This window comes from Prionailurus bengalensis, chromosome A3 (genome assembly GCF_016509475.1).
Source record: "Prionailurus bengalensis isolate Pbe53 chromosome A3, Fcat_Pben_1.1_paternal_pri, whole genome shotgun sequence".
Classification (NCBI taxonomy): Eukaryota; Metazoa; Chordata; class Mammalia; order Carnivora; family Felidae; genus Prionailurus; species Prionailurus bengalensis.
The window spans coordinates 103,469,738-103,482,349 of NC_057354.1; the positions used below are offsets into that span (position 1 = coordinate 103,469,738).

The 12,612-nt window shown below is 46.0% G+C and overlaps 1 protein-coding gene across 2 annotated transcripts in view; it reads right to left on the reverse strand.

The window, feature by feature from the left end:
- The window catches only part of MERTK (MER proto-oncogene, tyrosine kinase), a 126,827-nt gene extending 124,090 nt beyond the window's left edge, over positions 1–2,737 (reverse strand). Inside the window, exon 1 of one of the 2 annotated variants that reach the window (XM_043604001.1) lies at positions 2,392–2,737. In XM_043604001.1, the coding sequence (XP_043459936.1) occupies positions 2,392–2,452 (61 nt within the window). In that variant the 5' untranslated portion in view covers positions 2,453–2,737. The remainder of the gene's footprint in view (positions 1–2,391) is intronic. The other variant, XM_043604000.1, reaches the window with a different exon arrangement.
- Positions 2,738–12,612: the final 9,875 nt, after the last annotated feature.

Genomic DNA, 12,612 nt, shown 5'->3' on the forward strand with positions numbered 1-12,612 from the left:
CCAGGCTCTAAGCTGTCAGCACAGAGCCCGACGCGGGGCTCGAACTCACAGACTGTGAGACCATGAAATCGGTTGCTCAACTGACTGAGCCATCCAGGCGCCCCTTTTAAAAAATTATCTTTAAAATGTGCCCTGCTTACTTCCAAAAAGCATTCAAGGCCATTGTCAAAAAGCCTGTCAGCAACAGGACAACTTCAAGTTCTCCCCAGGAAAATGTTTACAATATATTGTAATATCTGTTATGGCATCAGTTTGGGGCAAAAATGCTAATGTTGAAGGGTTTTAAAAGCCCAATTTGTTCTAAGGACTATGTTTAGCTGCATGTACAGTTTTAGCATGGGCTGATTCGCTCACTTTAATCCACTTTTATATTTTTCCTCTTCTATCCTCTCCCTGGCCCTCTAGAGAGCCACCCTTTGCCTGGTTTTGCTGCTCACTGGCTCCCCCATCAGAGACTGAGCGGAAAGGAAAGATTGGAAAGCCTGATGCCCCTGGTTCAGCAGTTTCAGTTCTGCGTGTGGGTAATTCTTTGTGGGATGGTGTTTATGTGTTTGCATGGGGGCGGGCAGTCCTGGGTTAAAGTGCTATGTGAATTTTAATTCTTTACCAATTCTTCTCCGTTGTTATACACACACATCCCTCACCTTGTCTCTCTCTCTCCCTCTCTAAAATCTTATAACTGGACAGAGTCTAATTTCTCTCTTCCCATAGCATTTTTACTTCTGTTCTAATTCTGTCAGTGAGAATTCCATCCTTTAAGCTTTTGCAAAGTGATATACAACACTGTCACACATCTCACAGGTAAATTCAAGATAAAAAGCAAAAGGCAGAAGAAAAACAGACATTTTTCACTCTTCCTTCTGGGTGGGTTTTAGCAGACGTTTTATGATTATCTGACTAAAGCTGATTGTCAGCTACAAGACTTTTTTGATTATGGTTTTTAAAAAATTTAGAGAAATGCTTCATTTTTAAATACCTTATAAGCACCAAAACTATCGTTTCTGTTACTTTTCCCATAATTGTCACCACGTTCACGTTCACCACCAAGACTAGGTACGGCTAGTCCTCACTAGTAGCAAAATAGAGATTTGCAGCAGATTATGAAAAGCGGGATCTGACAGAAATGCTGACGAATTTTGAAGGGTTTTGGTGGGGATGTAGAACAGAATTGTTTTAGTTCTTTGATTGGTTTGGCTTTTGATGTTTGCTTCAAACTACTATGTGGTCCCAAATTATAAATTGCATATGTAATTTAATGTATGAAACAAGAATGTTCACTGCTTAAAAATTTTTTAGTTGAGCAACTGACCTTTCAAAGGAAAACCTCAAAGGAAAAAATTTTAAGTAAATTGCCTAACTCTAATTGAACTTTCCAGGTATTCTTTAAAAAAATTCTTTGTGATTAGGTAAAAGCTATTCAGTCATGTTCATGGGCAAAAGAGACAAAAACCACATGCTGAATTGAAATAGAAAACTTTTAGCTTAAGGAAAAATGCCAGGGATGTGGCATCCCCCACCATTTCTTTTTCTTTTTGGTAAAGCCTGGTTACTCTCTCCCAGCTTAGTCAAAAAATGCCATCAGCAATCAAACATCTAGCTTGTTAAAAACTTATTCTCCAAACAGTTGATGAAGAATGGAACCTGCCTTACTTGGCCTCTACTTATCAATCCACTATCTTACATTGGAATGTGACATTTTCAGGACAAACTCAGACGCTGTCCAAGCACATTAGATTCTGTTCAGCAATAACAGGGGTTAAAAGAATGCTTCCCCTTTGTCCAGGGCCCCCACACTCACAGGGTGTCCCTGTAAAGGGGTGCTAACATTGCCCATAAGGGCCCAGTGGGAGCAGCCTGGACGGCAGGCAGTCCCTCCCTGGCGGACTCTCGTCCCGGGTCGATCGCAGCACCAAGAATGTGACTCCAGCTCCCCAGGCGGCTCGTCCCCGGCACCGGTCCCTTGGGAGATGGGGCCCGCGGCTCCCAGGACTACTGACAGAGCAGGGGTCCAACTACGCAGCGCTGTCTAGGGGAAAGTTTTCAGAGCGTTCCCGACCAGATCTGCGACCAATGTTCCCGGGGGCTGAAAACTTGGCGACCTGCAGCGGGCCGGGCCGAGCTCCATTTCCTCCTCCGCAGTATAGGGGAACCCCTCGGCGCCCACCCCCTAGCCGGCTCCACCGGGACACGCACCCACGACCCGACCTTGGCGCTCTATCAGTGAGTTGGTGTCGACCCCCGCACTCCACGCCCTGGCACCGCTGGGGCGTGCGGAGGTGTTTGCAAACTTGCCCGGCAGCCGGGCGCGCCCCCGTCGGCGCGCCCCCTTCACCGAGCTCCGGCCGCGAGCCCCCGGCCCCCCGCGCCTGGCTCTGGGCCCCGCGCACTCACCTCTGCTCCAGAGCGCGGGGAGGAAGAACCACGGCAGCAGCGGTAGCACGGCCCACCCCATCCCGGGGCAGCGCGTCTGGAAATTCTCTCCCGATCCACGGACAGATGGACGTCCCAAACCTGCCCAGTCCCCGGTCGAGCACGCCAGCTAAGCAGCCCAGTCCCGGCGGCGGGGCAGCTAAGCGCCGAAGTGGCGGGGCCGCGCCGCGGGCAGGAGGCGCCTAGGGCTGGAAGGGGCGGGCCGGGGGCCGAGTCCGAGCGGACCCGAGCCAGTTAGGGTGGGGAGGGGGCGGGAAGGAGGGCAGAGAGGCGGGCCGCCGAGGGGAAGGAAGGGGACCGAGCTGGACAGCACGGGTGCGGAGGGGCGGGCCATGGGCCGAGCTGGGCGGCCAGGGATGGGGGACGGGGGTGGAGAGAAAGGGAGGGGACTGCAAGAGAGGGAGGGAATTAGAAACCAGTAGAGGGGAGGGGCGGCTGGAGGTGTGGAGGAGAGAGCAGCCCTGGCCTCTGGGCTGGCCAGGAGTTCAACACGTGTGGGTGGGAGGGAGACTGAGACAGAGAAAAAGTTGGAGACGCGTGGAGGGCTCCCGAGGCAGACCCAAAAGGAGGGTACAGCACCTTGGGGTCCGCGGCGATTCCGCAATCCAGACGTGCAAGACACAGAAAACCCTGGCAGCAACGCTCCCAGAGGCCAAGGCCATCGTGGCACCGCTCCCTACTGAGCGCTCCCTGGGTACCTGGCCAAAGGTGTGAGACCAGTCTTGGCGGCGGGGAGCGCACTGCCTCCAGGGGAGCGGTTCCTGCTGATGACAGGAATTGTTTGCTGCGCCCGCCCGCGACAAGTCTGAGAGAGGCAACGCTCAGGGAGGGAGCTCCGTAGCTCTGAAGTGTGGAGGGGCCCAGAGGGCAGCAGCCGAGAAAGTTAATCATAAAAGAAATCAAAGCCACTTTTACTAATAATTACAACAGTAACTTACATAACTTCTTAAAGGAAACATTTTTGGGGTTAATTTATTTTAAGTGATCCTTTTTGACCACATGAGCCAGATCATTGTCGTTTCTCTGCTCAGAACTCTCAAAACTCTCCAATGTTTCCTGCTTTCTTGCTGCAAAAGGCCAAAGGCCTACAAGGTCCTATGGGACCTGGTCCCCTATCCTCTCTGACCTCATCTCCTTACTCTGCTTCCATTTATGCTGGTTTCCTGTCAAATAGTCCCTGACCCTGAGGCTGGCTGGCCTCTTTGGGTAGATTTGGCTGTACAGAGAGAACCAACCCAAATGGAATGGATTTAGACAGGTTATGACTTACACTGACAGCAAACGCAAGATCAGCACCATGCCAGCTCCTTGCATCCCCAGCCCCGTGGGAGGACACCAAGCCAGAGGGAGCAGCAGGTCACTCGCTGAGCAGCCAACTCTAAACTACTCCCAGGCAGTTTTACAGACTGATACCGAGCCTGCAGTTGTATCCTTCAGGGGAGGAGGCGGCATGGAGGCCAGGAGATGGAAAGTTCTGTGTTCAACTACAACTATGGAGGAGGAAGAAAAACACGTTCCTGTAGTCTCCCGCAAGAAAGGGATATGAAGCTGCCTTCAAACAGCTGCTCATCAGGCTTACCTCCTCGTGCTCCAGGAGGAACCATACACAGTCGGTCTAGACCTGGGTAAGACTACAGTCAAGTCCTGCCTACATGCCTATGCGGAGATGTGCAAGGTGGCAGGACACCTCAGTGGGGCCGTTCTACAATTTTCTTGCTATGGCTCACGTATCCTAGACACTCTGCCACCCTGGGGTATTGTACCTACTGTTCCCACTGTGCACAATGTTCTTCCCTCAGACTCACACCCTCTTGGTTAACTCTACTCCTTCAAGTTTGCTCAAATCTCTTTCTCTACCTTGCATGGAACTGTTCCAGTTATCCATTTCTGTGTGACATATGACATATGGGGATAAAACAAAAGCCACTGTATTAGAGTCATGGAATCTGTGGGTCAGAGATTTGGACCAGTGCAAGGGAGATAGTGTGTCTTTGCTCTCCCATTTCTGCAGGGATCTTAGGCTCAAATGGCTGGGGATTAGAATCATCTAGAACAGGGGTCAGCAAACAACAGCCTCCCGGCCCATCACCTGTTTTTGCAAGTAAATGTTACTGGAATACAGTCATTTGTGTGTATGTTATCTATGGCTGTTTTGGTGCTGTAACAGCACAGCTGAGGAGCTGTGACAGAGATCATATGGCCCTTTAAGAAAAAAAGGTGGCCAACCCCTGATCTAGAGGCTTGCACCCTCACATAGCTGGCACTTGCTCTGGGATGACCTGAAGACTAGGGCCGCAGACCAGAGCACTTAATGAGGCTTCTCCATGGTGGCTTCAGTGCAGTTGGAAGTCTCGCATGGTGACCTGGGCTGGCAAAAGCAGGCATTCGTTCTAGTGAACGAGGGAGAAGCTGTCTGGCCTTTTGTAACCTAGCTTCGGAGGTCACCTAGCTCCACTTCACCAGACTCTCTCCGTGGAAGCAGTCACAACCCCACTCTCCCAGGGAAGAACCAGAGACACCCCCCCCCCCCAACTCCTGATAATGGAAGTGTCAAAGAATTTGCAGCTATGTTTTTTAACTTCCACAAATAGGAAAACTTGGTGAAAATGTGGGATATCAGTTCTATCGTATCAGTTTCATACATGCCATGCACCTAAATGACATTGTCATGTAATGTGTTCTTCACAGGATCAAGACATGTGAAGGGAAATGTGAGCCAAAAAGAAAAAAAAATCAGACTCCCATATTAAACAACTATTTCCATGTTTATAGGACCTCTGCCTATACACATTTGTGCAACTTCAACAGGGCAGCAGCATCCTGGAACCCATACTTGAATGCCCACTACGTGTTGTGCGTTTACTAAGACTTGGTGTGTTACAGGGAGGAACCCTGTTGTTTATTCCCTAAGAAAAAGAAGGAGTATCGAGGGCCTGCAGTAGCATCCATTCAGGGGTTGGGGAAGACTACCCCCAATGACTTGAGTGTAGAAGGGCTGGGCCCCAAATGTAGTGGCATTGTGATCCCAGTCGCTAAATTGATCATGTTCGACATGACAATGAGAAGGTTTAAGACTTCCAGTTGAACTCCCCACATGAACTGTGTAGAGACTCAGTCCTCAACCAGCCCATTGGAAAGCCGTCTTATTTCTCTTTGTCCTTCTGCTGGCCCCCCTCTTACCCTTTCAGCCCTGTCCCCAGATGTGGCTTGTAATTTGCTCCCCCCTTCCCCCTCCAGTCTAGCACGTGGCCCCCTCATTCAGGGCAGGCCTCCCCCTGTCCACTTTTACGTAGTGCAGACCACCCGATAAGGTATTTACACAGCTGGCTTGGCCTCAGCATGCTCTGAATGAGGGTGTGCTGGGAAATGGCCCCATCCCTCTTTCGGTGCCAGAGAGCCATTCATTCATTCGCTATTCCACAGAAATCGGCTGAGCTCATGCTCCATTCCAAGCGTAATACCAACACCTGGGACATATGCACAGCACCTCCATGAGGGAGCCATCCCATGGCCCCTCGTAATTGTTACAGCCTGGACTCACTCACCCGGCAGCCATTCCATGCTCTTCCAGTCCCAGCACCCTGGTTTTCCTTTGCAGAACCATGGCTCCCACACTCACGTCCCCTCGTGCCCCTGAGCCCGGAGGTGGGGTTCTTCTTGCTGCCCTAAGACCATTTCCTGTCCCTCCCCTCTAAAGTCTGTGGCTTGAACGTTATGTTACCAGCCCTGTTTGCTGCAGGTATCTACAGACCCCTAGGGCGCGCTCTCTCTCTCTCTCTCTCTCTCTCTCTCATATTCCTTGAAGATTTTATTGTATTTTATTTTTAATGTTTATTTTTGAGAAAGAGAGAGAGAGAATGCAGAGGAGGGGCAGTGAAAGAGGGAGACAGAGGATCCAAAGTAGGCTCTACGTTGTCAGTACAGAGCTGGATGCAGGGCTTGAATTTTCACCAACCGTGAGATCATCGTGACCTGAGCCGGTCAAACACTTAACCAGCTGAGCCACTGAGGCGCCCCTCCTTGAAGATTTTAGTACTTGCTCCACAGTCACTCCTTCACACTATCCCTGTCATAATTCTTGGTGCTTTCAGTACCACATAATAACCTTCCAACACTAGTATTCTAAGCCCCTTGATCTCTTGTCCTCCATTCAGTGTGCTGAGCAACATGTTGTAAATAGAAATGCCAAGTTCTTGAAATTTGCAGGGGGACTGGGATGGTGCCAATAAGACAGGCAACTCAGGGGCGCCTGGGTGGCTCAGCTGGTTAAGCATCTGACTTCCGCTCAGGACATGATCTCACGGTTCGTGAGTTTGAGCCCTACGTAGGGCTCTGTGCTGACAGCATGGAGTCTGGAGCCTGCTTCAGATTCTGTGTCTCCCTCTCTCTCTGCCCCTCCCCTGCTCGCACTCTGTCTCTCTCTCAAAAATAGAGTTTAAAAAAAAAAGGCAACTCAGAATACTCCAAACACAACATCTTGTAGTTTTTTGGGCAACATAGATGGTGCATGGAAGGGTCTCCATTTACTGAGCTCAACAGGTGTATACCTCTCGGGTGACTATGTTGTAGGGAAGGTAATTCACTAGGAATCCTGACTCTAACACAAGCCTACCGCTGTGCTTGTATAACTGCTAAGTAGCAGGTACACAGAAATCCATTGCTAAAGAAAACTCACCAGATCAAAATCCTAAAGTTTGTTACAAAAAGAGAACACGAGGGGCGCCTGGGTGGCGCAGTCGGTTAAGCGTCCGACTTCAGCTCAGGTCACGATCTCGCGGTCCGTGAGTTCGAGCCCTGCGTCGGGCTCTGGGCTGATGGCTCAGAGCCTGGAGCCTGTTTCTGATTCTGTGTCTCCCTCTCTCTCTGCCCCTCCCCCGTTCATGCTCTGTCTCTCTCTGTCCCAAAAATAAATAAACGTTGAAAAAAAATTAAAAAAAAAAAAGAGAACACGATATAGGAACAACAATAAAGTAAGAATATGCATCACAGTCAAAGGTTGTTTCATGGGAAAGGGTCCAGAGAGGCCAGGTACAGGGTCCTTCATCCTCCCTCTGCAAAGCATGTGGCCAGATACACTTTCTCTCTTGGATCAGGAACCACTTGGGACACCTTGGAGACAGGGAGCACAAAATAGTGGCTCAGCTGGGGATTTTTAAATTTTGCTGGTCACCTAGGCATATTGGGAGGCATAATCAGCCTCCATAGCAGGGCCCTCTGGGGTCTTGCTGAGACCAGGTGCAAATTATCCCCCTCACTGTTTTCAATAAACAATGCTGACAAGTTGGTACAAATCTCCTTAAACCTCCACAAACCCATGATTACAAAGGAACATTATTAATCAGTATGCTTCATGCCCTGACCAGGAGTCAGTGCCATGCAGGAACTTTAAAAAAAATAGCTCAGGCTAATTCCAGACCCTCACAGCACAATAGCTTTTGTAGTTGTTGCAAAATGAAATGGTACATAAAAGTTTACCTTCAGCATAGTGGTTATCATCGTGAAATAAAGGCATTTCTTTTTGTGGTTTTTGGGGACTCTTTTGCAAGAAAATCCATTTGCCAGGCCCCAAAAATTTACTGGAAGCAAAACTGTCTAGCTCCAAAAAGGGATAGTATTGTTTAAAGATGCCCCTCAGTGTACTGAACATTGTGTAAAATGATTGTTGGGCTTTTGTAGTTGGTTGGGGGAAGTGATGTTGTGCATGTTAAGAGAACCCATTGGGTATCCTGGAAAGAGTAGAAGTGCAAGTATTTAAGTGTTACAATTTGTTATAAAAATGGGATGGTGTATGTTTTGGCCGCGGTGGAAAGAAATGGAAGTAGTATTATCTGGTATTTGTTATTTGTTATGGGACTGAGAGAGTTCTGGTATGACACTTCATTCAGCCAGCGAGCTGAACCATGTAACAGAATGCCAAGTGCCCAGTTCTTGAATTTGCTGGGGTATGATAATGGAGCATACAAAATGCCTCATTCCATGTGCTGAACAACAGATTGGAAATTATCCAGTTCACGTATTCGCATGTGCTGGCATTTGTGTGGTGGGGGCAGGGAAGGCAAATTCAGATTGTGTGTTTAAAAGGCTCAAATCACCAAGGTCAACAACATTTGGGAAGCTCAAGTATTGGAGCATGTCAGCGACTGGCATTTGAAAGGGTGAATGACAAACTGGAAGGACCAGTGTCTCGCCCTTGCAGCTTTTGGAAACCTGAGATGACATTGATAAGGTATTCTTTCACCATATGCTGAACAACATTGGGGATGTGCAAATATCCAGACACTAGAGTTCACCGAGGCACTGAAAACTGTTCTGGAAGTACAAGTGTCTGACACTTGAAGATTAGAAGAAATTGAGATGGTGGATGTAGGGGTTTGTTCAGCATGCTTCAGAACATATCATAAGCATAGAGATCTAGATTTTGTAGTCCAATGAGAAACTGAACTGATGCTGGTAAGCGACTCCATTTAGCTCCTTCAACAAAATACTAGTAGTCTAAGAGTTTTGCCTTTGTAGTTGCAGGGTAACTGAGATAGTGCATGTAAAAGACTCCATTTTGCTTGCCAAAGCCATTCTGGAAGTAAGAAGTTTCTAGTTCTTGTAGTTTGTTGGCGGGATGGGGGATGGTAAGTAGATGAGATTCCATTTGCTGAACAATGTACTGAAATCACAGGGGGCTCGTTCTGGTAGTTCCTTGGGAACGGATGACTGGTGATCTGCAAGGTAGCAGACAATAGAAATCTGATTGATAATAGTTTTTGGTTGCCTGTTTGGACACTTGTACTTCTGTTACCTCCTTGCATTCTCTGTGCTCTTTGAGGTGTTTGGTTGGCCCTGGGAGTGCAAAAATGGTGTATGTGTGCATGTGTGAGCGCATGTGTGTGTATGTGTGCTGGAGCTTCTGCGTTGGTGTTTTTGAGTTCCATGTTTCCTTTTGACCCTTGGCTGAAGTTGTTAAATCTAAGCTGGTAGTTCTTTTTGCAGGAATGAAAACTGAAAAAGGGACACAAGAGAGAAAATAAGTCTTTTCTTCCCCAAAGCGAAGTGTGCTAATCTTTTACAATGTCTTGTTTGTCAATAACTCTTTCCTCTTTCTGCATCTCTCTGTCTCCTAACTTGAGGGGAAAGCTCCATGTACAACAATAAAGTGTTATTAAGTCTTAAAAGCTATGCCCCTAACCTCAGCCACAATTTACCTAGACAAGTGCTACAGCTAAGTGCACATAGCAAAATAGCTGGAGTTAATCCAGCTATTAGCTCCTTTTGAGAGTCCCCGCTTGCCCGAGAGTAATTGGTCTTCCGGAAGAAACATCAAAAGAACCACAGTTGAGAACTGTACCATAGATACAGAATGGACTGGCATTGTCAACATAGACTGCTGTCAATCTGCACTAAAGGACTGGGGTAGGGTTTGCAGACTCTTTAGTCCAGAAGGAGGCAAATGCATAAGTACACTGCTTAACCCAGGAGCCACAAAACCTACTTTAGATTTAATTATAGGTAATATCCTTCTTTTAATAAGCATATTAAAAAGCTTTTTCTTTATCGCTAGCCATCAATCTTATTGCCATATTTGTTCAAACTGGAATAAGACATCCTTTAAATGGGATCTTATTCCAACTGACCCCTTGGAATTCAGAATAAGCAATCCCATAAAAGAGTGTATAGATCAGAAGCTAACAAGTAAAGAAAAACACCCAGTAAGGATTATGTTATGATTAATGATATATATTGATTAGTGTTATCTACAAAACCACTCAGAATAATGGTAGTATTGGTGAAATATTATATAAAGTATCTTTACCCAGTTCTTTTCTTTCATGGCCACATACATATATATTTTTTGCATTGTTTCAATATGAATCTGTCTTCCTTTTCACCAGGTTACAATTGGATAAATCAATTAGTAACCATGATCATGATGAAGATCTCACTTAAGTATGATAAGAGCTTTATCAAGGAACAAAGCTGTAGGTTTCTTTTCTTTTTTTTTTTTTTTGAGTTTTCAGAATTCTTTATATGTTCTGGATAAAAGCCATTGGTCACAAACTCAACACCCAAAAACAAATAATCCAGTGAAGAAATGGGCAAAAGACATGAATAGACACTTCTCCAAAGAAGACATCCAGATGGCCAACCGACACATGAAAAAATGCTCAGCATCACTCATCATCTGGGAAATACAAATCAAAACCACAATGAGATACCACCTGACACCTGTCAGAATGGCTAACATTAACAACTCAGGCAAAAACAGATGTTGGTGAGGATGCGGAGAAAGAGGATCTCTTTTGCAATGCTGGTGGGAATGCAAGCTGGTGCAGCCACTCTGGAAAACAGTATGGAGGTTCCTCAAAAAACTAAAAATAGAACCACCTTACTACCCAGAAATTGCACTACTAGGCACTTATCCAAGAGATACAGGTGTGCTGTTTCGAAGGGACACATGCACCCCCATGTTTATAGCAGCACTATCAACAATAGCCAAAGTATGGAAAGAGCCCAAATGTCCATTGATGGATGAATGGATAAAGAAGATGTGGTATATATATATATATATAATATACATATAATTATATATTTTATACATTATATACTTATATATATGCTGGTATATCGTATACACACACATGCACGCACACAATGGAGTATTACTCAGCAATCAAAAAGAATGAAATCTTGCCATTTGCAACAACGTGGATGGAACTGGAGAGTATTATGCTAAGCGAAATTAGTCAGAGAAAGACAAATATCATATGACTTCACTCATATGAGGACTTTAAGACACAGAACAGATGAACACAAGGGAAGGGAAACAAAAATAATAAAAAAAACACAGGGAGGGGGGCAAAACATAAGAGACTCTTAAATATGGAGAACAAACAGAGTGTTACTGGAGGGGTTGTGGGACAGGGGATGGGCTACATGGGGAAGGGCATTAAGGAATCTACTCCTGAAATCATTGTTTCACTATATGCTAACTAATTTGGATGTCAATTAAAAAAAAAAAGAAAAAAAAGAAAAAAAAGCCATTGGTCAGTAATGTGGTTTGCAATATATATATTTTTTCCAGTCTACAGCTTGGCTTTTCTTTTTCTTGACAATGTCCTTAGCAGAGCAAAAAATGTTAGTTTTGATGAGATTCAATTCATTATTTTTTTTTTTTTTCTTTTAAGGATTGTGGTTTTGGTGTCTTATCTAAGAACTTTAAAAAACAGCTTTATTCAGATATAATTCACATAGCCCAAGATTCACCTTTTTTTTTTTAATTTTTTTTTAACGTTTATTTATTTTTGAGACAGAGAGAGACAGAGCATGAACGGGGGAGGGGCAGAGAGAGAGGGAGACACAGAATCGGAAGCAGGCTCCAGGCTCCGAGCCATCAGCCCAGAGCCCGATGTGGGGCTCAAACTCACGGACCATGAGATCGTGACCTGAGCTGAAGTCGGACACTTAACTGACTGAGCCACCCAGGCGCCCCAAGATTCACCCTTTTAAAATAAGGGAGCCATTTTTCTATATTCATAGACTTGTGCAACAGCACCATTATTTTAGAGCATTTCATTGCCTCAAAAAGAAACCACATACCTATTAGCTGTCATTTTCTGTTCCCCCATCCCACCCTCTACCCCAACCTCCAACCCCCCCGGCAATCACTAATTTACTTCTGTCTCTATAGATTTGCCTATTCTGGGTGTTTCATATAAATGGAATTATAAAATATGTGGCCTTTTGTGACTGCATTCTTTCATTAGGCATAATATTTTCAAGCTTCATTCATGTTGTAGCACATATCAATACTTAATTCCCTTTTATAGCTGAATAATATTCCATTGTATGCATATATCCCATTCTGTTTACCCAGTCATCAGTTGAAGGGCATTATGGGTTACTTCCACTTCTTGGCTATTATGCATAATGCTGCTACGGATGGTCATATAGAAGTGTTTGTGTAGGGGCGCCTGGGTGGCGCAGTCGGTTAAGCGTCCGACTTCAGCCAGGTCACGATCTCGCGGTCCGGGAGTTCGAGCCCCGCGTCAGGCTCTGGGCTGATGGCTCAGAGCCTGGAGCCTGTTCCTGATTCTGTGTTTCCCTCTCTCTCTGCCCCTCCCCGGTTCATACTCTGTCTCTCTCTCTGTCCCAAAAATAAATAAACGTTGAAAATAAAAAATTAAAAAAAAAAAA